The 24,369-nt window shown below is 44.1% G+C and overlaps 1 protein-coding gene across 1 annotated transcript in view; it reads right to left on the bottom strand.

Moving 5' to 3' along the window:
* SIK3 (SIK family kinase 3) overlaps positions 1 to 24,369 on the bottom strand; it is a 127,042-nt gene that overhangs the window by 101,375 nt on the left and 1,298 nt on the right. The window contains exon 2 of the mRNA XM_006149983.2: positions 22,327 to 22,390. Within this exon, the coding sequence (XP_006150045.1) occupies positions 22,327 to 22,390 (64 nt within the window). The remainder of the gene's footprint in view (positions 1 to 22,326; positions 22,391 to 24,369) is intronic.

Raw genomic sequence — 24,369 nt, 5'->3', positions numbered from 1 at the left:
AACTTTAAATGGCTGTGTGGGAAGTTCTGGGTTCAATTCATGTTGGAAACATCAGAAAAAGTTATTTTTAAGACACTGAGAATGTTCATAGTAAATTATACACATTTCAACAGACTCCTCTTAAACTAGTCATCTGTTCTACTAGCCCAGAGTACAGCCTGTATCCAATAACTTTACTTGATAAAAGTGCTATATGTATGGCTTTGTGATCTCGGATAGGAAGTCTGGGATATATATCTAAGGAAATCAGAATATGGCCACTTTAAAGTACGAGTTCAGTGGTTTACAAAGCTAACCAATCTCCCAACGGTGTTTGCTACAAGAAAGGGGGCCTACGTTGTCACTGTTGTCACTTTACTACACAGCACAGCACCGTATACAGGGGTAACAGCAACGACAGGACCCAATAGGCCAAGTGAGTGAGTGATCAATTCTCATCCGATAACCACACTGCATCTACTTAATAAAACGACAGGACCCAATAGGCCAAGTGAGTGAGTGATCAATTCTCATCCAATAACCACACTGCATCTACTTAATAGTACATTGCTTAGAATTCGTAATCTTCGGGGCCAACAGGAGGCACAGCAGTTAAGGCACTAGACTCCCACATGGCTGACCATGGTTTGAGTCTCAGTAGCACTAAAAATCACACCAGGAACATGTGCGTGCATGCCCAAAAGCCCAAGAGGAGAAGGGATTACAGTGTGGCCATGCCTCCTGAGGGATTTCTCACTTTCCCTCTCTCTGTCTCTCTCTAGCCTGTGGACACGTACTATGGTAAAACAAATCTGTGATTCCATTTGTATGAAAGTTCTGAAAAGGTGGGACCAGCAGATGGCATGACGGTGACATCGTTGGACTCCCGCATAGTCGACTGTTACTCGAGTCCTGGACCTGGCAGCTTAAAACTTACACTGGATGTGTGCGTACGTGCCCAAGATCCCGAGAGAGAATGGAGGAGAAGGGATTGTGGTGTGGCCATCTCCCCTGGGGGGTGATTTCTCGCATTCTGTCTCTCTGTCTCTGTCTTTCTGGCAAGTTCACGTGCCCTATAGCAAAAACCTCTCAAAAAAACAAACAAACAAACAAACAAACAAAACTTAGAAAAAAAAGCCAATAGGTGGCATGGTGTTAAAGGCACGCTGGACTCCTAGGCACGTGATCGCAGTTCGTGGTTCAAGTTCTGGACCTGGTGGCTTCCTTTCTCTTCCCCTTTCTCTCTCTCTTTCTGTTCAAATGAAAATATAAATAATAAGAAATATAAATATAAAAAACAAATAATTTTAGTAAATATTAAATAAACAAATAAAATAAAATAAATCATATGTATATACACATATACATATGAATTCATAACTCATAACCTTCATTGTCTTTCTTTATAGTTATCCAGGAAACAGAATTGTTTTTTCCCCCATGCCAAATACTTGTTTAACTAAAATATGTTTTATCCATAGAATAACATGAAAATTCCAGGGAACTAGCAGTTAGCGTAATGGCTATGTCGCTGGACTCCCACGTAGTCGACCGCGGTTCGTGTCCCGGACCCGGTGGCTTAAAACTCACGCCGGGCACGTGTGCGTGCGTGCCCAAGATCCCAAGAGGAGAATGGAGGAGAAGGGATTGCGGCGTGACCATCCCCCCTGGGGGGTGATTTCTCGCTTTCTGTCTCTGTGTCTCTGTCTGTCTGTCTGGCGAGCGCACGCGCCCTACAGTGAAAATCTCTCCAAAAAAAAAAAACATGAAAATTCCATGCTTGTCTTGGTTATATTTGATTGTGACACAACAAAACATCCTTAACCTGCATGGTAAGACACATCTGTAAAATAGCATGTGACAGGACCAGCAGGTGGCGTAATGGTTACGTCACTGGACTCCCACGTAGTCAACCAAGGTTCGAGTCCTGGACCCTGTGGCTTAAAATTCATACTAGGCACATGTGTGTTCATGCCCAAGATCCTGAGAAAAGAATGGAGAAGAAGGGATTGTGGCATGGCCATCACCCTGGGGAGTGATTTCTCACTTTCTGTCTCTTTGTCTCTCCAGAGAGCACACAAGCCCTATAGCAAAAATCTCTTTAAAACAAAAACCAAAACGAATCATGTGTCAACAACTTCCCACGTGTGCAACAGCTTACGAAACACTACGCCCACTGAATTAACACAGATGACACTCCACCCTTCAAGTACTATTTTCAGTTTTATAGGATCAGCATGTATCTACAAAGACTACACTACAGGGACCAGCAGTTGGCATAATGGCTATGTCACTGGAATCCCATGTAGTTGACTGTGGTTCGAGTCCCGGACCCAGTGGCTTAAACTCACACCCAGCACACGTGTGTGTGTTCTCCCGAGAGGCGAATGGAAGAGAAGAAGGGATTGCGGCATGTCCATCCCCCCCGGAGGGGGGGGGTGATTTCTCGCTTTCTGTCTCTCTGTCCCTCTCTGCCTTTCTGGTGAGCACACGCGCCCTACAGCAAAAACCTTTCCCCCCAAAAAAGACTACACCGCAGACTGCAGAGTCACTCACGCAAAGAACAGATCAAAAGAGGCCATTGGTCCTGCCACGGGGGAACAGGAGGCAGTGTGTCACTGTGCGACCTGGGACCCACTTGGAAGGCCTGAGTTCAGTTTCTGGATCAGCCTGAACACGCTGGGTATCGCAGGGCACACCTGGAATCCTCCCTAACTGGGAGGCTGGGCAGTGAAACTACATCATGGCAAGACTCTGTCAAAAATTCCTCCCATAAGAACAACAAAAAAAGATTTTTAAAAGGTCTTTTAATCTACAGCAAAAACAACTCACACAAAGTATGTGAAAGCCATGAATGTATGATAGCTTATGAACATACAGAAACAGTAAAGAAACAGTTCAGAACTCAGCTTGCAACAAACATACTAAGACTCTTTTTTTTGGAGAGGTTTTTGCTATAGGGCATGTATGCTCACCAGAAAGGCAGGGAGGGACAGAGAGACAGAAAACGAGAAATCACCCCCGGCCACAATCCATTCTCCTTCATTCTCCTCTCGGGATCTTGGGCACGCACGCACACATGCCCGGCGTGAATTTAATCCACCGGGTCCGGGACTCGAACCGCGGTTGGCTACATGGACCCGGCGTGAATTTAAGCCACCGGGTCCGGTGCTCCCATGGGAGTTCAGCAACATAGCCATTACGCTAACTGCTGGTCCCCTAAGACTCATTTTTTAAACATGTATATATAAAGGTCTAGCAATAAAGATTTAAACATGGTGATAAAAAGTTTCTTCAAAAAGCATGAAAAAATACCGCACTACAGGGTTCACAATTAGGTAAACAAATTCACTGTACCAGCTTACAACTCGGGTAGCATGTAACACAGTATCGCACACCTAACACAGTGAGATACATTTACTATGTGTCTACTATATATCACACAGTGGATTAAACAATGAAGACAGGAGGGTATTTAAATGCCCCAATCTGCAAACTAGTAACATTCTTTCATGCACTTAGTCTTTTATTCAACTAATAAATATTTATTGAATGTGCATTCTCTGAGAGCACTACTCCAAGTATTGTGGATTTCGCAGAGATAAAAACAAACAAAAAAAAATGGCAAAGACCTAAGGGGCTGGATTGTAGCACAGCACTAAAAACACAATGCTCTGTGAGGCAGCTCCACACGGGACGGCTCCTGGTTCAAGCCCAGAGACCTCTGTGAGTACGCCAGGAGCACACTTGCCCATGATCCAGAGCGGGCTGAGGCTGTGGTGAGCAGTGATGCTGAGATCCTATTAGAGGCTCTCTCTCGTACACACACGTGCACATTCAAGTTTCCTGTACACCTTACACACATAGCCTGAAGGTAATTTTATGCATTTAATATGGCAGCATTGTAACGGTGACCTCACATGACCTCTAAGTTCAATTGTGGGATTTTCTAACTGTGGTATCATTCAGTATTCAAAAAGTTTGGCATTTTGAAGCATTTTGGATTCTGGATGTTTTGGATTAGGGAGGCTCGGCTGTAAATGGAAAAGCCAACAAAAGTAGCTGAGTATTAAGAAACCATCTGCATTTTAAAAGAATCTCTCTAGCTGCAAGAAAGGGGTCAGGGCAGAAGACGCAGAGTACTGCTGCTGTGGTTACCCTAGCGACAGATGACTGTGCTTAGATCGGACTGGGAGTGCTGGAGGTGACGATCAGTAACTGAATTCAGCTAGAATCGCAAGACTAACTGATAGGTTTGACATGAGATAAGAACAAAAGAACCTTCTACGGAGGTTTTTGGTGAGAGCGACTTGATGAATGGACATGCCACCATTGAGATGGGGAGGACTGATGGAAAGAGAAAGCCGCTACATGGAAAATCCAAGTTCAGTTTCTCCACGTTAAGATTGGAGTGATTATCAGACGTCCAGTGGAGACGGCGAGCAAGCAGCTGAATGTATAAATCCAGAGTTTAGGGGAGAGGTCAGGTGGGAGACTTAGAATCTGGGAGTCAACAGCTCAGTGGGACGCAGGAAACGAAGCGGGGAGTGGTGTCCAAGGAGAAAAGAGGTCAACAGCACAACTAACCCAGGAGCGCTCCGAACTTCCCACCTCAGGGAGACGCGGAGGGGCTGGCAAAAGTACCACCACAAAGCAACCTGTGTCACAGCTCTGCCTTTCTTGAGTATTTCGTATAAACGAAATCACGGTGTGAAGGCTTGTGTCCGGCGTCTTCCCCTTAGCGCAGTGTTTTCCGGGCTCACCTACACTACATTAAGCAACGGAGCTTTGTCCCTTTTTATCACTGGGTGACAATGCATTGTGTGGATATGCTTCGTTTTCTTTAGCCATTCAGCAGAAGATGGACATCTGGCCTGTTTCAAATTTCGAGCTATTATGAGAAATGTTTCTGTTAATATGATGCACACACTTCCGCAAGGACCGAGCACTTTACATACTCTCAGATTCCACCCCAGGGTGATGACAGCTTCATCATTGTCACCCTCATCTTCACTTTATTAATTGCCAGAAGGCAAAAGGATGGAGAGACAGAGGGAGAAACCACTCCCGGTGGGGCATGGTCACACTGCAATCCCTTCTCCCCCACTGCTCCATCCTGCCGGGATTGGGGGTGCACACACGTATGTGTGCTGTGTTTCAATCCACCAGGGCCAGGATTCAGAGCATGGGGGGGTTGGGGGCCTCTGGGGCCTGCCTCATTTTCATTTTTAAAGATAAGAACCCTAAGGCAGAGAAGTTATCAATAAATAACCTGCCCAAGGTCAGAGAGGTGCTAAGTGGTGGAGCTGGGATTTGACAAGGCAGTTTGCATCCATCCACGCTCTCAACCACTAACAGTGTGGCCCTGCACAGCTACGGAATCTGTAATCCATGTCCTCTGTCCCCACTGCCACCACTTACCAGACTCTCCTTACGCTCAGCTGCTTCACTGCTATCGCCTCCTCGAGGCTCTCGTTTGTGCCTGCATCATCCTGAAACTACCCACCCCAGCCCTGGTCCGTGGAAAAACTGTCTTCCACAGGGCTAGACCCTGGTGCCAAAAAGATTGGGGACTGCTCCTTCAGTACCGTTTCCCTCAGATCCACCCTCAACTCTGCCACCAAAGCACACTTCTAAAACGAGTCAGGCTGTACTTAAAGCCCTTCAATGACTCACTATCACCAAAGCAGTGGATCAAACTTGCAGTAGCCAAAAATACACTTCTTTAAATAAACTGTTACAAGGAGATAAAACTGGTGTATTAGGTATAAAAGTGGAGGTCCTCTTGTTGAATAGGAGAAAAGGGCAGGGCTGATTAAATATGCATGTAAGTAAACCATGACCTCTTAGCTCTGCCTCACATACCACCTCCTCAGAGACAGCATCTTCGACATTTCTGCAGCACCCTTCAAACTTGCAGAAAAATCTGAAAACCACTAGCCTACTGTTTACTGCTCTAAGAAACTAATCCTGGCACCCTGAATACATGGACATGTTTCATGCCCTAGAGCAGCAGTCCCCAGCACCAGGCACCAGGGACTAGCTCCGAGGAAGACATTTCCATGGACCAGGGGTGGGGTGGGACAGTTTCAGGACGATGCAAGCACAAGATATGTATTATATCGTTTATGTCTATTACTAGTACATCGTAGTGTGTAATAAAGTAATTATATAATGCACTATAAAGCGGCATTTTTCCATAATGCAGTAAATGCAGGCAGTCCGTAGCTCTAGTGTCACTGCCTCAGCTCACCTCAGATCATCAGGCATTAGGTTCTCATAAGGAGCACACAAACTAGATCCCTCACATGCGCAGTTCATGATGGGGTTCACGCTCCTGTGAGAATCGAATGTCGCCATCACTGACCTGACAGGAGGGGCGCTCAGGCAGTAATGCGAGCAATGGGGAGTGGCTGTAAATACAAAGAGCCTTGGTCCCCCTGCCTCCCACTGTGCGGCTGTTCCTAACAGGCTAGGGGCTGGGGACCTCTGCCCGTTAGTTAGCCATCCAGAGAGGCCAGGAAAGCTCGTTTCCCCTTAACAAACTTCTATTCATATGTTAAAGTCTTCTCTAGCTCACTCTTCACTCCAACAATTGCAAATATTGTGCACTAATCTTATATTCCAATTACTGATGTTCCTTTTATAATACAATATTCAAAACTGAAGATAACATTCTTACCACAGATGTTAAGACTGCTACAATTCTTTCAGCAACACTGAAACTGAATTTAGATTCAAGCAGCCAACTACTACTGGAAGCAGTTTGTTTCTTAATCTGCCAACAACGCTTGGATAAAAGTCCCAACTGATTCCCCTTATACCTGGAACAGAAATTACCAGAGGCCATGATTCATCACTTCAAGCAACCTTGGGAAACTCCGGATCAATCCCACCATCTGTGTTCTTCACTGTATTTCTATGCTGCCAAGTACAGCGAAAAACAATCCACAAAGTAAGTCCAAGTGGCATCCCAATACATTTAAGATATCCAGCAATTACTAGTCTTCCAATGCTGCCCTAGCAGTCCTCCAACTTGTCCCCTATAAACTCCTGCTCTCATTTCCTTTAGCAGAGAGTCTGAGATCTCATCTCAGCATAGAAACTACCTTCCAACTTCTCAAAAAGTACTGGGCTGTTGGAAAAGCCATGACACATTGTTGCATAGAAAAACATAGGTGGGAGACCAGCAGATGGCGTAATGGCTACATCACTAGACTCCATGTAGTCGACCACAGTTTGAGTCCCAGACCTGGTGGCTTAAACTCACACCAGGCACGTGTGCGTGCATGCCCAAGATCCCGAGAGGAGACTGGAGGAGAAGGGAATGCGGCGTGGCCATCCCTCCTGGGGGGTGATTTCTCGCTTTCTGTCTCTCTGTCTCTCTCTGTCTTTCTGGCAAGCGCACACGCCCTATTACAAAAACCTCTAAAAAGAAAAACATAGGAAAATACCTCATGATTTTTCTGACAATTCATCAGTTAATAATACTAGGTAGTCAAACTTACAAACTACAAAATGAATCTTTTTACACATTTACCAATCTGCAACACCATTCCCATCTTCCTCCTTTCTGCCTGCCCTAAGACTAATGGTTGTACCTGTGCACTGAAATGTAGCCCCTTATACTCCTTCAGTCAACTCCACTAAATCTCACTCTCCCCCCTTACGTCTACATCTCCTCTGGTCCTAGAGGTTCTTTCACATTGACAAACTGTAGGTTTAAGTCAAATATGTAACTAAAAGACAGGCTACTCTCAAGCAAGGACCCATTCAGCTACCAACCTCTCTCATGCCTTTACATCATACCTGTTTCCCAAGAGTCATTTTTACAACAGGCCTTCACAGTAAGATGATGGTTGTCGGGACCAGCAGTTAGCGTAATGGCTATGTCACTGGACTCCCACGTAGTCGACCACGGTTCGAGTCCCAGACCCGGTGGCTTAAACTCACACCGGGCACGTGTGCGTGCGTGCCCAAGATCCCAAGAGGAGAATGGAGGACAAGGGACATCCCCCCTGGGGGGTGATTTCTCACTTTCTATCTTGCTTTCTATTCTCTTCTTTCTATCTATCTGTCCAGTGAGCACACGTGCCCTATAGCAAAAACATCTCAAAAAAAAAAAAAGATGATGGTTGTCAGGGATTATAACTTGTGTCTTAATTTATCCTATTCTACTTCAGATAATAGTAATTAGATGCAGGTAAAATACAGTAATTTTCATTCTAATAGAGCTCCATTTGCTCAATCCTTTTTTTACTCTTGTAGTACAGAAGTATACAGTATATACATACAAAATACGTTAAAGATCCAAACGTAAAGTGTTATAATTACTACTTCAAGCAATTTTGTGTCTTTTAAAGAAATTAAAAGGACAGAAAGAAATGTATTTATATAGTCTTTTGTTTCCCACATGTTCATCACCTCTGGTCTCCCTCACTCCCTCCTGTGGTGGGAGTTACCATCTCATTCTACCTCCTTTAGGCGTGAGCACCTCCTTCAGTATGTCCTGTGCAGCAGGTCTGAGAACAACAAATTCTCTTAGTCTTTGTTATTTGGGAATATCTTTGTTTTGCCGTCACATTTTGTCTTCACGCATGCAGAATTTTTGATTCATAGGAAGTTTTTGGTTTTGTTCCCTACTCCCCTCCCCCTTTAAAATTTGTCAATGAACTTGCTTCGTTCTAGTCTCCATTTTTTTTTTCTGATGAGAAGCCAGCTAAAAATCATATTATTACCCTGTATGTAATTAGTAATTTTTCTCTTACTGTTCTTAAGATTTTCTGTCCTTAACAATGATTTCTGGGGACCAGCAGATGGCGTAATGGCTATGCCACTGGACTCCCACATAGTCATCACAGTTTGAGTCTGGACCTGGCAGTGTATAATTCCCACCAGGCACATATGTGTGCACACCCAGAATCCTGAGAGGAAAACGGATAAGGTACTGCAGTGTGGCCATTCCCCCTGGGGAGGGTGATTTCTCATATTCTCTCTCTCTCTGTCTCTCTTTGGCAAGCACATGCACCCTATACCAAAAATCTCTCAAAAAAAAGATTTCTGTTTTAGATCCAGACGTGGATTTCTTCATGTTTACACTACTTGACATACAATGAGTTCCTTGAAGCTGCACATTATTTTACAATACATTTTTTTAAAAGAGAGTTTTGCTATAGGGCATGTGCACTCACCAGAGAAACAGACAGAAAGCGAGAGATCACACCCTGGGTGGATGGCCACACAGTAATCCCTTCTCCTCCATCCTCCTCTCAGGATCTTGGGCATGCACTCGCATGTGCCCAGAGTGAGTTTTAAATTGCTGAGTCCAGGACTCAAACCACAGACAACTATGTGGGAGTCCAGCAACATAACCATTATACCATCTGCTGGTCCCTTTACAATGCATTTTGCAAGTTCTTGGCCATTATTTCTTCAGGTGTTTTTTCTGCCCCTTTATCTTCTCTCCTTTTGGATTTCATATTACAAGTATGTTGGTATTTCTGATCTTGTCTCACAGGTCTCTGAGGCTCTGATTAGAGTGCTTTTCTCTCTGTTCAGATTGCATTATTTCCACTCGTATTTTTTCAATTTAATTGGTTGTAGTTTCTGTAACTTTAGATCAGCTGTTGAACTCAGCTAGTAAATTTTTCATTTCAGTTACTGTACCTTTTAACAAGAGGTAGGGTCTTGCTAGATTGCCCTCAAATTCACACGCTAATTCAGCCTTCAGAGTAGCTGGCACTACAGATGGGCAACACCATGCCCAGCATTTTTTTTTTCTTTCTACACAGAGTTTCACTCTGTTGCTCAGGCCGGCCTTGAATTAGAGATCCTCCTGCCTTACTTAAAATTACAGGTGCATGACACCATGCTCAGTTCGTTTTATCGTTTTTCTATAGTTCCTATTACCTTATCGAGATTACCTATTTGTTAAACATTGCCAGATTTTCATTAACTGGGACAGCAGGAAAGTCATGACACATATTTGCATAGAAAAACATGTCATGACTTCCCCCAACAACCCATAGTTATTTAGACGTGATCTCTAATTGTTTGAACATATTGATAAGAACTATTTTTAAGTTTTGCTAAATCTAACATCTGGGGCCATTCAGGGACAGTTTCCATGGACTTTCCTTTCTGGGTATGGATCACATTTTCCTGGGTAATTTTCTTTTCTATCTTATAGTGCTTTTTAGAAAAGGTAATCTATATAACCATTTCTGGATTATAATTTTCACCTCAAGGATTATTGCTGTTGCTGATTTTTTTTTTTTTTTTTTTTTTTTTTTTTTTTTTTTTTTTTTTTTTGGAGAGGTTTTTTTGTTTGTTTGTTTTGCTTTGTTTTTTGCTATAAAGTACGCACGCTCACCAGAAAGACAGAGAGACAAAAAGCGAGAAATCACCCGCCGGGGGGATGGCCACGCCACAATCCCTTCTCCTCCATTCTCCTCTCAGGATCTTGGGCATGCACGCACATGCACCAGGCATGAATTCAAGCCACCAGGTCCGAGACACGAACCGCAGTTGACTACATGGGAGTCCGCGACATAGCCATTACACTAACTGCTGGTCCCTTAATTCTTTTTTAAAAATTTTTTTAATACTTATTTATCTATTTATTGTGATTTTCAAGCCACTGGGTCCAGGACTCAAACCACTGTCAGCCAGGTAGGAATCCAGTATTCTGACTAACACACCACCTGCTGGCCCAAAATTGTTTTGATTCTTATTTTTATTTTTTAACCCGGTCTCCTTGCATCCCCGTGTCTGCACAGCTTAGGAGACAAACCAGGGACTTTTTACTTTTCGTTGACAAATCTGTTGGTGAGTTGAGGAGAATACTCTAAGTTAAGAAAGTTCAAAAGTCAGTGCCAATTTTCACTCTTTTTCTCGGGACTTCCAAGTAGATGCCAGTTTTCCCTGTAAGCCAGACATATATGGAAACTGTTGGGGCTCGTTCACTAATAGGCCCTCCCAAATAAATTTCTGGCTAGTCAAACAGTACACTGCTTCCCTCAAATAAGACCGCCATCTAATTAGCAAGGTTATGAGCTTTCCACATTTCCACGTGCTTTTTGTTCTTGTTTTTTGTTTTTTTTACCAAACTTGTTATTTTTACTAACAACACGACTGGGTATGGGGTTTCTGCCATCCTTTCCAAATTCACTCAGCCACCATGCCACCAGCTCGCCCATAAGTGAATATGACCCATAAGTGAATATTTTCTAATGTAGCATTTCAATTTCTTTAATAATTTTTTTCATTAACTATTTTAAGTGGGTTTTTTTTGGTAAAGAGTAAACCCTCTACTATGCATTTTATCTTATCCAAATGGAATTCCATATTATTCTAGCTTAATTCCAGTAATATATATAGAAATACTACACTTCCATAGCTCGACTCCCTTCCCCTCATTCATACTACTATTTTATATATATAAGGGCATTGGGAGAGTCATGACATATTTTTCTGCCTTTCTATGCAAACATGCATCATGACTTTTCCAATAACCCAGTATTATATTTATTAGTATTACAAAATCAACAATGCATTGTTATAGTTATAACTTTGCCATCTATAGTGATTTCTTTAGGCTAAAGCGATTTTTCTCCAACACACCCCCATTTCATGTTACTGGCAGATATTTTACTTTACATATATATTGTGTATGTATGTACTACACGGTACAGCCTAACAGTGTGTGCATGTGTGTGTGCACGTGCGCATAATTTTTTACTTAACTGCTTTCTTAGGGAGTTTTTTGTTGTAAGGTGTATGTGCTCAAGAGAGAGAGACAGAAAGACAGAAAGTGAGAGATCCCCCCCCCAGGGGGGTACAGCCACAATCCCTTCTCCATTCTCTTCTTGGTATTTTGGGCACACATGCACACATGTCCTGGATGAGTTTTAAGCTGCTGGGTCCAGGACTTGAACCACAGTGGACTACCAGGGAGTCCATCAATGCAACCATTCCACCACCTGCTGGTCCCTTAACTGCTTTTTAAATAGGTCAAAAGGAGAAAAGTATTCATTTCTTTTATAATTACAAAATTACCTTTTCTAATGTATCTTGCTTTATTTTTGTCTTTCCTTTTGTTTTATGCAAAATACCAGCAGAGGCACTTGCTTTTGAGCTTGAAAAAACTTCCTTTAGTATGTCTTGTAATTTTTAAGATGCATCTGTCAGCAATAAATCTTCTTAGTTTCTGATTACTAGGGTAGTCTTTATTCTAGCTTCAGTTTTTGTTTTGTTTTGTTTTGTTTTTAACAGAGGTTTCTGCTATAGGGCATGTGCACTTGAGAGAGAGAGAGAAAATCCCCCCTTAGGAGGATTCCTTCTCCTCCATTCTCCTCTCAGGATCTTTAGCACCTATGCACACGTGCCCAGCGTGAGTTTGAAGCCACTGGGTCTGGGACTCAGACGGTGGTCAACTACATGGGGGTCTAGCAATGTCACCATTACACCATCTGCTGGTTCTCCCCCTAGCTTCAGCTTTGAAAGACAGTTTTGCAAGATGGAGGAAAGGAGTGTGGTTAACAATTTTTTTCTTTGAGCACTTTGCGTACGTGACCCCGTCACCTTCTGGTCCCCATTGTTTCTGCTAAGAAGTCAATCATTACTCTTACTGGGCTTTCCTTTAAGTGATGTGTCATTTTTCTCTTGCTGCTTTCATATTTTCTCTTTGTCTTCAGCTTTCACCATTTTCACCGTGAGTGTCTACTTGTGGCTCTCTATAAGATTATCCTACTTGGGTTTGTTAAATTTCCTGGACATGTGTTACTGTTTTTCAATAAATTGGTGAGGTTTACAGGCATTATTTCGTCACATTTCTTGGACTCCTCTTCTCTCTCTTCTCTCTCTTCCACTCCCATTATGCATATGATGCAGGAGTTGGTGCACTTCCCGAGTCCCACATATCTCTGGGGCTCTACTTTGTGCTCCTCATTCTATTTTATCTCTATTCTTCAGCTTGAATAAATTCTATGAATCTATCTTCAGGTTTTTTTTTTTTTTATCTTCCTTCTGCGAGTTCAAATCTATGGTTAAGTCTCTCCGATACAATTGTTTTAACTGTAATAATTTTATTTTTCCACTCCAAACTTTCATTTGGTTCTTTTATTTTTGCTATAGGGCATATATGCTCACCAGAGAGACAGGAAGACTGAAAGTGAGAAATCACTCCCTTGGGGGAATGGCCACGCCACAATCCCTTCTCCTTCATTTTTCTCTCAGGATCTTGGGCACGTGCACATGCATGCCTGGCATGAGTTTTAAAGTGTCATGTCTGGGACTCGAACCATGGTTGACTATGTGGGAGTCAGCGATGTAACCATTACGCCATCTGCTGGTCCCCAGTGGATCCTTCTCTGTAATTTATTTTAATTGGTAGTTTTTACTTGAAGGACATTATCATCAGAGCTGCCTTCCCACTGTAATTGTGAGCTTCTTTATTTCTACAAACGTTGCTTTGTAATAATCCAGAGGCACACATGCTTGCAATAGAGAAACAGAGGAAAACAGAGATGGAAAGAGGACCCCTAGCGGGGCACAGCCATGCTACAACCTCTCCTCCCTGTCTCCATCCTGCTGGGGTCCGGGGCATGCATTACACATACCCAGTGTGTTTTCCGAGCTACCAGAGCTGGGATTGAAAGGCACATTCCGCCGTCTAGAATCTGGCTCCTATAACCACGAGCCCACAGGATCAGCCCTCTATACACATGTCCACAATGGCTCTCTAATGTTTCTCCCTGATAAACTGGATACTCAGCCTCCTGGACGTTGGAGATAATACTTCACAGCACCTCTAGGTACGGGTACACGTCCCTCACCTCCTTCTGTTACTGTCATTTTCTTGTTAATTTTGGTGGCTGGTGGATTCCTGTAGTGACATTTACTCCTCTACACACAGTGCTCAGCTTCTGCTGTTACTCCTCTTGGAGATGCAGCATTGGTGTGCCCACAGTAAGTCTGGGATCAAGTGGTTTTAGTAGAACTTCCTTCTCTTTTCCTGACCATATCCAGCTATTAAACTCCACTAATTGCTGGCTGCTTACTGTTTTGAACAAAGCCCTGAGACATCGGTTAGTCTAAGAACTGGCCAATAGATCAACTTCTGGCTCCTTTGAGGAAAGATTAATGTTTATTTTCGTTCAGACCCCAGGAAAGCTCTTCCCGGATAGCTTACCCCTTGATCACCTCCTGCACACTAACAGGCCCATGGTTTATCCTAGGTCACCGAGCTCCTCTCAAATGCCTTCATCAAAACCTCCACTGTCTAGGAGAACGCGATCAGGCTTAGACTTCTTCACACACTATTGCAAATGAAATGAGTTCCTTTGGGAAGAAACTGGGGGCTGTCTGTTTTGTGTTCTACTCCCCCTTACTTACCCAGGCAAAACCTCTGTCAGGGTACAGGCCTGGCAGTGGGGGCACTGACCATGACAATGACTGACGATGACATTCCCATTCAGGAGCTAACAATTCAGAGGAAAGTAGCCTGGGGTGCCCTCGGCCTGCCTTTCCTGGTGTGGACCACTGGGGAAGTTCCACAAGAGGTGGCTGGGCAGAAGCAGGGAGCCCCACTTCTCAAGTGGGAAGACTTAGACCGAGGGACTGAGTCTCACTCTCAGTAGCAGGTAGCTGGCGGTAGGACAGAAAAGCTGGTGTCCTGCTCCTCCTGAGAAGAAAGTCATCAGTCCAGGTGCCCGAGGAGTGGGAGCATGAGTGGGAGGAAGCCATGTTCTGGCTGCAGCAGTCTCTCTGTTAGCTCCACCTGAGGGAGCAGCTAGGCGGGAGAAGGCCACAGTCTTTCAAATAGCAGACCCTCGCTTCTTAATGAAGTTTCACAGACGTTCTTGACTAAATGTTTATTCATTTTTTTGATGTCAGAGCTCAGAGGACCATACCCCTCCATCATGCAGCTGCTCAGCACCAAAGTCCCTCAACCCTATCTCTACCCCTCTCCTCAACCCCATTACAATGAGGGGTTCTTTCTGGATTTCGTTATCTGCCTGTGAAAAACTTCAGAAATAAATGTAATCGTTTTATATTCCCTAAAAATCTCATCAAGCAACCAGAAAAAATAAATCTGTATCACAAGAAAGGAGACTAAAGGTCTCGCTACCAAGGACATCCCACCTGGACAGAATTTCCACCTCTTCTGAGCTCAGCTCCAAGAGCTCACCTAGGAAGTTTATCCACAAAGCGAGACGGTCTTTGCCCTGGTCTTTGCCCTGTGCCATCGTTCCTGGCCCTCATCTTCCAGTTCCAAAGAGAACCACTGACTAGCCCTTTCCTGAGCACGTGGTCCGTTCCCGCTCCCCATGAACACGTCTCTGAAGTCCCAACTGCAGCTCATCTGAGCTCATACTTGCTCCCACGCATACACATATGTGTTTAAAAATGTACGTCTTCTTTATTTTCCTTTTTAATTTTTTTTAAAAATTTACTACAGACGGCATGTAATCATGGGTGGGAGAAGGTAAGAAAGGACTCCCCAGGGAGAAGGCCACACCGCAATCGTTTTTCCTCTATTCTCCTCTTGGGATTTTGGACAACACACACACATACCCAGAGTGGATCCAGCTGCCTTGACCACCTGCCGGGGCTGGTCCTACATGCCTTTTCCAATTAATCTGTTGTGGGTTAACTTTTGACAGTAGGGGTTTCTCATGCCAAAGGGCATGTACACACATAAATGCACAAGAGAGTGAGCATGCGGGAGCAAGAGAGAAAAGGCAACACTCTGTCCCCCATACCTCCCGTGGAGCCTGGTCATGCTCCAATGTTCCATCCCATCAAGATCCTGGGTGTGTGCCCAGGCATGTTTTTCATGCAGACAGGGCCAGAATTTGAACTCTGATCACCATGTGGGGTCTGGCTTCCTCTGTGCAGTCCCTATCCATAGAACTAAGAGGCCATATTGCTTTTGCTTGTTAACAAAGCTTTCATCCTCTTCACTGGGTAACAGCGTAGATTCTCATGCAGTCATGCTGGAAACTGATCTCCCATTTCTTTTTATCCTCTCAAGTTTATTTCTTCTGAGAAAGCGAGAAAGAGAAAACACACATCCCCAATGGCTCTTGATACTACACTCCACCCGTTTCAGCAACCCTGGATTATGGACACGAGCCTCCAGTACATTTCAGGGTCTCCAGGAACAAACCTGGGACCTTCCCTGTGGGTCAGCCGTGCAGAGCACAGTGGTCACACACACACATTGTGTGCCACCATCTGGCCCCCCAAGTAATAAGAACTGTGTTGGGTCTCCATGTGCGAGGTCTTCAAACAGTTCGTAGGAAATGCATACTATTAAAACAAACAAACAAACAAACAAAAGAAAACTAACTCAGGCCAGCCGGTGATACGGTGGTTAAGGTAGCTGGATCCCACGTGGCCAGCTGTGCTGTTCAAGTCCTGGTCCTGGCTGCTTGAAAAAGACACCAGACACGTGTGAAAGCGTGCCCCAAATCACAAGAGAATGGAGGAGAACAGACTGGCGTGGCTATCCCCTGGGTGAAGCTTTCTCACTTCCTTTCCATCTGCCTCTCTCCATTGAGGACATACACATGCCCACTAGCAGAAACATACCCCCCAAAAAAGAAAAAGCTGCATGGATTTCCAAACTTCTTATACCCAAATAAACATGTACTTTAATTTCCTTTCCACAAACATGTCTGAAGCACATCATGTAGTATCACTTCACCACTCTCAGCCAAATATTACCAGCCTCGAAACTGAGTCCCACAGTCATTCTGTGATTTGCTACAAACAGCGAATAGGTGCAGAGATCTGATTCCAAACCTAGGCCTACCTACACCGAAGTCCAAGTTCTTTTTTTTTTTGGAGAGGTTTTCGCTATAGGGCGCGTGCGCTCGCCAGACAGACAGAGAGAAACATAGAGACAGTAAGTGAGAAATCACCCCCCTGGGGGGATGGTCATGCCGCAATCCCTTCTCCTCCATTCTCCTCTCGGGATCTTGGGCACGCACACACACACACGCCCGGCGTGAGTTTTAAGCCACCAAGTTTGGGACGCGAACCGCGTCGACTATGTGGGAGTCCAGCGACATAGCCATTACGCTAACTGCTGGTCCCTTTTTTTTTTTTTTTTTTAACTTTCTTTATTTTATTTTAATATGACCAGCAAGGGATAGAGTGCGTGTGTGTATGTGAGAGAGAGAGAGATGGAAAGTGAGAAAGTGGCTGCCAGGTCCGGGACTCAACCCGCAGTCAGCCATGTGGAAGTCCAGTGCCCTTAACCACCATGCCACCTGCCGACCCCTCCAAGTTTTTACTAAACCCTTTCTTCCACCTTTCACACAGATGCTTTTAAAATTCAGTGCTTATGAGCTAGTTCTTTCCATGTGCGGTCTTGATTTACACTATTTTCCTCCTCATCTAGATCTTTTGTAATAATACTAATATTTTATATAATTATGCATTATATTAGACAATCATACATTATATTATTTAAAAATCATATGATTTTTAAGAAGAATGTCATTGGGACCAGCAGATGGGATAATGGTTACGTTGCTGGACTTCCACATGGCTGACTGCAGTGCAAGTCCCAAATCCAGAAGCTTGAAACTGAGCCAGGTACGTGTGCATGCATGCCCAAACTACAGAGAGGACAGAGGAGAAGGGACTGTAGAGCGGCCATCCCCACCCCTGCCCACGGGGGAAGGGGTGATTTCCTACTTTCTATCTCTCAGTCTCACCTGTGCCTTACAGTCAAAATCTCTTTTAAAAAAGTCATTAAGGGACCAGCAGTTAGCATAATGGCTGTGTCACCGGATTCCCGTGTAGTCGAACGTGGTTCGCGTCCCAGACCCAGTGGCTTAAAACTCATGCCGGGTGCATGTGCATGCGTGCCCAAGATCCCGAGAGGAGAATGGAGGAGAAGGGACTGTGGCATGGCCATCCCCCCCAGGGGTGATTTCTCACTTTCTGTCTCTCTCTCTCTCTCTCTGTCTGGCAAGTGCATGCGCCCTATAGCAAAAACCTCTCCAAAAAAAAAAGAAAAGAAAAATAAAGTCAGTAAAAATAATAATATTGAGACCAGCAGTTGGCATAATGGCTATGTCACTGGACTCCCATTTGGTCGACCATGGTTCGAGTCCCAGACCCAGTGGCTTAAGCTCACTCCAGGCACATGTGCGTGCGTGCCCAAGATCCCAAGAGGAGAAGGGATTGCAGGAATCACCCTGGGAGGTGATTTCTCACTTTCTGTCTCTCTGTTTCTCCTCTGTCAAGTGCACGTGCCCTATAGCAAAAACCTTTCCCAATAATAATAATAATAATAATATTATTATCAATAACATTATATGAGTTGCTCATCCCATGAGTGACATTCCTACAGAGAGTCCATAACTATGACATTATTTTCCTTCCTGCACTTCTAATATCTGCTTTTCTGGGCCAGCAGGTAGAATGGTATTTAAAGTGCTGGGTCCCACATGGCTGATAGCATGGTTCACAGCTGGATCTGGTGGCTTGAAAATTATGTCAGGTGTGTGTGTGTGTGTGTGTGTGTGTGTGTGCCCAAAATTCTATGAGGAAATGGAAGAGAAGGAATTGTGGTGTGGTCATCCTCCTGGCAGGGGGTACTTTCTCACTTTCTCTCTGGTGAGAGAACACACTCTATTTAAAAAAAAAATGAAAGAGAAAGAAAGAAAGAGAGAAAGAGGGGAAGAACGGAGGAGAGAAAGAGAGAAAGAGAGAAAGAAAGAAAGAAAGAAAGAAATCTGCTTTCCTAAAGAGACAGGCAGATCTGGTGTGGCCTCCATTTGGCTCTTTGATTATTACAAATATTAGATGATATGGTCTCTTTGCTCCCAAGATGACACCGCTTTTCCATTAGTTAATGTCTTTCAATGAGACAAACAGACAGCAAGTAGTTGGAGGACAGAGAAGATGTGCTGTTTTCTTACAGAATTGTATGTTCTACCTGCCGGGTGGTGGAAGCTGTCTGTCTGCTCTTTAGCATACATCTGTGATGGGAATTAAGCCAGTCTCACTGTAACCTGTGCCTGGCATATCAGGTCCAGGACGTGCCCACCCCCAGACAACATGGCTGCTGCCTCTCTCTCCAAATACTCTGTCCTGCTTTTATGTCCTGGTTCACGGACTTCCATATTACAACGTCCTCAAGGAAGACTTTCCTGAAGTTACTCACACTGCCATCCACGGTGCTGTTCTCACCTACACCACGTCTTACGGCTCTAGTTCTCATGCTTAACGCACTACATTAATTTCCACATGTGTCCTTAGTAGATTTCTTCATGGAGGGGAAAACCAGTGTCTTTAGAAGTCAGCACGTCCAAACTACCTGGCTGGCATGTAACTAAAACCTACTATTTCTTCTTGACAAACAATGCTATTCTTTAAACCTTTCGATCCTTTCATTTCCTTGAAATAAAGCATCTACTCCAACATTATATTCCAATTATAAATTTCATTCTATCACCACTGGCTTAAGCATGGTAGTATACGAAGCTGATTAAAGATAAAATTAAAGCCCAGTTGCAATGGTGTGAAGATAGCCCTGCTGTGGGAGGTAGGAGCAGCACAGGAGGCCCGGGTTTGTCCCTGAGCCGATCCGAACACACTGGGTACAGCTGTGCACGCCTGTGACCCCGGTGAACTGGGAGACTGAAGTGGGAGGACTGTGACACAGCGATTCCCCTCACTCTCACTACTCTCACTCATAAAACAAACAAGCAAAAAGGAAAAACTCAGGGATGATGGCACTGGCCCCTGACGCTCTCTACCTCCAGTGGCAGTCCAGGTCTCAGCTACCATCGGCCTGGGGGCAAGAATGACCTTGAAGCTGCAAGAGACCTCGTCTGTGACTATGATCGTGGTGACTGCACAACAGGGAGAACGAAACCTGTGTGAGCCAGGCGAGGTGGTCCCTGTCCTCGCAGTCAACCCGAGCAGGTGCTGGTGTCCTAGCCCGCCAGGGACCATTCCCTCGTAGCCAGGGACTGGGACCTGGGCAGCATTCTAGCACCCTCACCAAAACCATCGCAATAGCAGAGAACAGTGACGGAGCATCAGAAAAGAGTCCCACTGGGCCCCTAGGTGATAGATGTAGCCTTCCGGTGCTACACTTGACCCACCACAGGACTCACCAGACTGAACTTCTATTTATATTTACTGATGTGCATACATAGTTTTTTTATTGACCCCCCAAAAATGCCCTCAGCACAAATGTCAGACCTGTATAGGTCAGAGGCCCCCTGCTTCTCCCAGGAGAGGAAATGCTGTGGTAGTCTGTGGCAACTCCTCTGTATAGTCTGCAACTGTTTTTAAATCCCCCCCTCCGCTGTTCCTTTAATATGTGTTCCTGGTAATCTGTAAGATATTTCTTCTCCTTATTTTGATTGCAAAGACCCTTTCAAATACATTCCTGCAGTAAGAATGTTACACGACTTAAAGAAATGCATATGAGGGACCAGCAGTTGATGTAATGGCTATGTCGCTGGACTCCCATGTAGTAGACTATAGTTCGAGTCCCAGACCCGGTGGCTTAAATCCATGCTGGGCACGTGTGTGTCCGTGCCCAAGAACCCGAGAGGAGAATGGACAAGAGACTGCAGCATGGCCATCCCCCCTAGAGGGGTGATTTCTCACTTTCTGTCTCTCTGTCTCTCTGTCTTTCTGGCGAGTGCATGGCCTAGAGCAAAAACCTCTCAAAAAGAAAAGAAAAGGGAACCAGCAGTTAGCGTAATGGCTATGTCGTTGGACTCCCATGTAGTCGACCGCGGTTCACGTCCCAGACCCAGTGGCTTAAAACTCACGCCGGGCACGTGTGCGTGCATGCCCAAGATCCTGAGAGGAGAATGGAGGAGAAGGGATTGTGGCGTGACCATCCCCCCTGGGGGATGTCTGTCTGGCGAGCACACGCGTCCTATAGTGAAAAACCTCTCCAAAAAAGAAAGAGAAAAGAAAAAAGAAGAGAGGAGAGGAGAGGAGAGGAGAGGAGCAGTGCGTATGGATTGCAGGCTGTCAGGCTGTGCAGTGTAACAGAGCGTCACAATGCTTGCTCGTCACTGTACCTGCACGGGGACTAAATTTAAATGTGCTGTTTTAAATATGCAAAATACATTTTCACCATGAGAAAAAGAAATAATAGGGCTGGTCCCGTACTGCAGTGGCTAAATGCTATGTATAGGAAGGTAGATCCTACAGGGCTAACCACTCTTCAAACCCTCAGTGGCTTAGAAAGCAAGCTGGCACGTGCGCACCAGTGCCCGGATCCTGACGGGATGGAGAAACGGAGGGAAAAGCAGTGCAGCACGACCATCCCTCACTGGGGATGCTTTCTCTCTCTTTCTGTCTCATTCTCTCTGGCAATCAAAAACAAACCAGAGAAATGATGATAGCTCCTTTACAAAGGACTAACTTTATCCTGAATACCCTGAGACACAGAAAACACTGGTTCCCGGGGAAAGTGTAAAAAGCACCAAGAGTAATCCGTGCAGTCCCAACTGAGCAGCCCTTAATAAGGTTTCACCCTGAAAGCGATCCCATACTTCTAAATGCACTTTAAATTAGTAGGTATTCGTTATTTTTAAATTTTCAAATAAACCTAAACAAACAAAGAAATGGAATAAACCTAAAATACATCAGAAGAAACCATTCTCTATAGTTAAGTTGCCAAGATTCACAACAAACAGGTCGATTAAGATTTGAACATTTACCCTAAATGTTTACCCGGTACATCTACGTGGCTGTTTATCGCTATTAAATTTTTTTTTATTTTTTACCACAGTCAGATTTGCCCAGGAATAAATTCTCCTGCTTATTTCTGCTGTTATGCTAACACTAAGGGTAAGAAGGGAGAGGGAGGGGAAAAAAAAAAAAAGCTACTGAAGGCGAAATCTCCAGAATTACCAGAATCATCAAGGGGAACCGTAAGTACACGGGAGGGGATAGAGTTCCATGTTATGCTAAATAAAGTTCAGAGGACGTGCTAGGGTGAAACCACTCCAAGTGGCGCCTTCCCGAACAGCGACCCCGCACTGCGAGACCTGGGTTGGGACCTGGTGACAGGGAAGGCCCTCAGCCGTGTGTCTGCTATTGGAGAGGGTCAACCTCAACTGTCAACACCTAACTGAAATAAACAAAATATCTTTGCTAAGGAAACAAAGACAAGAGGAATGTTACTTAGAGAATTTAAAAAATAATAAAATTGCTTTGCTGATAGAAAGTGACAGGACTGAGGACAGCATCGAGTGACAGCTGCACAAGTGACAAAGGCGCTGAACAGCTATTTTAGGTCTGCCATGGCGTGCTGAGTAGCTGCTTAAAGAATGCAATAAGTGTACTTACCAAATATCTCCCCTCCACTAGCGTATTCTGTCACCAGATAAATCATCCGTTCTGTCTCCATAACCTGGTGCAAAGGCAGGAAAGTGACAGAGAGTGACACAAATGACAAACGGATATCACAGGAGAGAAATTAATGACTCCTCTTTTGTCATTTGAAATATTAATAACCATTAATGCTTAAAAGAAAGTTTACAACATTTTTAGGGGAACAGATATAAACTAAGAAGAAGGGGGAGAGATCCCTCCGAGTTCCTAACAGGAGGAAACATTCAGTACTTGAGGGAGACGGCCCTGTGGCTGTCCCGTGCCATCTCTGCGATCTCGTAGGCTCCATAAAACTGAGAGGCAAGGACGCTGCCAAGACCGTGACAGGGAGTTCCCATCAATCACCGGAGGCTCAAAAATGCCCCGAAAGTCCAAAAGACAAAAAAAAAAAAAGACCACTTTAGGGATAATAATGGGAATCACTTAAAAGTGGTACAGAAATCAAGTATGGCTCTCTTTTTTAAATGAAGTAACAATTTTCCCTTCTATTGCTTACTTATTTAAAAAGGGGACGGCAAGGGGCAAAAAATAGCCAAGCCTTCGAGAAAAGTATTACTTCTTCACATTTTGTCTTGTTCCCTGCTTTGCACTTTTTAAAAAAGTCATTGCGTGTGTCTGGTGCCTTCTTCCCTTTTGCCTTTTCCATCAAACGTCTCTGAAGGATATGTATGTGATTAAACACACTCACGAATATTTGAAATGCGCAGCATATAGAAGACTGGAGGGTTTGGCTCCTAACCTGCTTCATCTCACTGTCTGGAGAACACTGTTAATAGTTTCTTGTCTATCCTCTAAAGCGGTGCTGTTCAGTAAAATATAATGTGAGCCACATATGTAATTAAAATTTTCTAGTAGCTAGACTTAAAAAAGGACAAGGTAAAAAATAACTCCAATAATATATTTCATTTACCCTGATATGCCCAAAATATTACCAGTTCAACAATCTTTAAAACACTGAAGGCTGCTTCAGTCTTTACCTTTTAATTAAGATTAAATGATGCATAAAATTCAGTTTTTCAGTCACTGCAGCCACATTTAAATCTTCAAAAGCAACGTGTGGTTGGTGGCAACCCTACTGGGCAATGCCATTCTAGACTCTCATTATACTTTACAGATAATACTTAATTATGTCCTACTCTATCGTACATTTTTCTATCATAATACTACTAACAGTATTATGTCCTATATCACAACACATAGATCTATCTCTTTTTAACAGCTCCATGGTACTCCACCATATGAGTGTATATTAAATTAATTTTCTAATATAATAGCTGTGTTAGTCTTTTTCCTCCACCTTTTTAAAAACTACATACTGGTGATATTAGCTCACTATGGTTACATGCATCGCTTCTGCGTCCTCTACACAGTTCAGGACAAAACATTCTCTAAATATATGCAGGTCCTAGGGGGAAATGTTAACACTGCATGTCTCCTCTGTATCCCAAGCCTGTTACTGACAGCAAAATGTTCTTTTATTATTAAACTTTTCAGATGTTTTTTCCTATACAATTGCTTTTATTTGATCAGTCTATAAACCTGGGGGGAATGGAGGGCCTGAAAATTACCTTGAAACCGTATGAAGAAAATTTGCCAGCAATTCAGTTTGGCAGCCTAGAATCTCCCATTAACAGTAGCAGCTGCCAGACAGTAAAATTAAATCTTGAAAGAAAGTATTGTTACAAGCCAGGGCTGGAAGTATGGAAATTCTTACGGTTAAGGAAATCTTGGATAGAGAGGTGAACTTGTAGCATTTGGTTATACGGGTGATACCTACGAGTTAACCTCCTAAGAAAGGTCAGCTGAAGCCCTACAATGATTTAAAGATGATTTTAAAAGGTGAGGTCAGGAAGTTTTATTCACCCTGCTGGGAGCAGAGAGACACCAGGCCAGACCCCTGTGAGCTCACAGAGCAGGTCTTCAGGTCGCCTTCACGAGTTTGCTCTGGGGCAGAATGTAGGTGCTAGTCCACATAACTCAGCCTGATAAATCTCTACA

Source organism: Tupaia chinensis, unplaced genomic scaffold (genome assembly GCF_000334495.1).
Source record: "Tupaia chinensis unplaced genomic scaffold, TupChi_1.0 Scaffold000274_1, whole genome shotgun sequence".
In the NCBI taxonomy this organism is placed as follows: Eukaryota; Metazoa; Chordata; class Mammalia; order Scandentia; family Tupaiidae; genus Tupaia; species Tupaia belangeri.
This window is presented reverse-complemented; position numbering and strand designations above follow the sequence as displayed.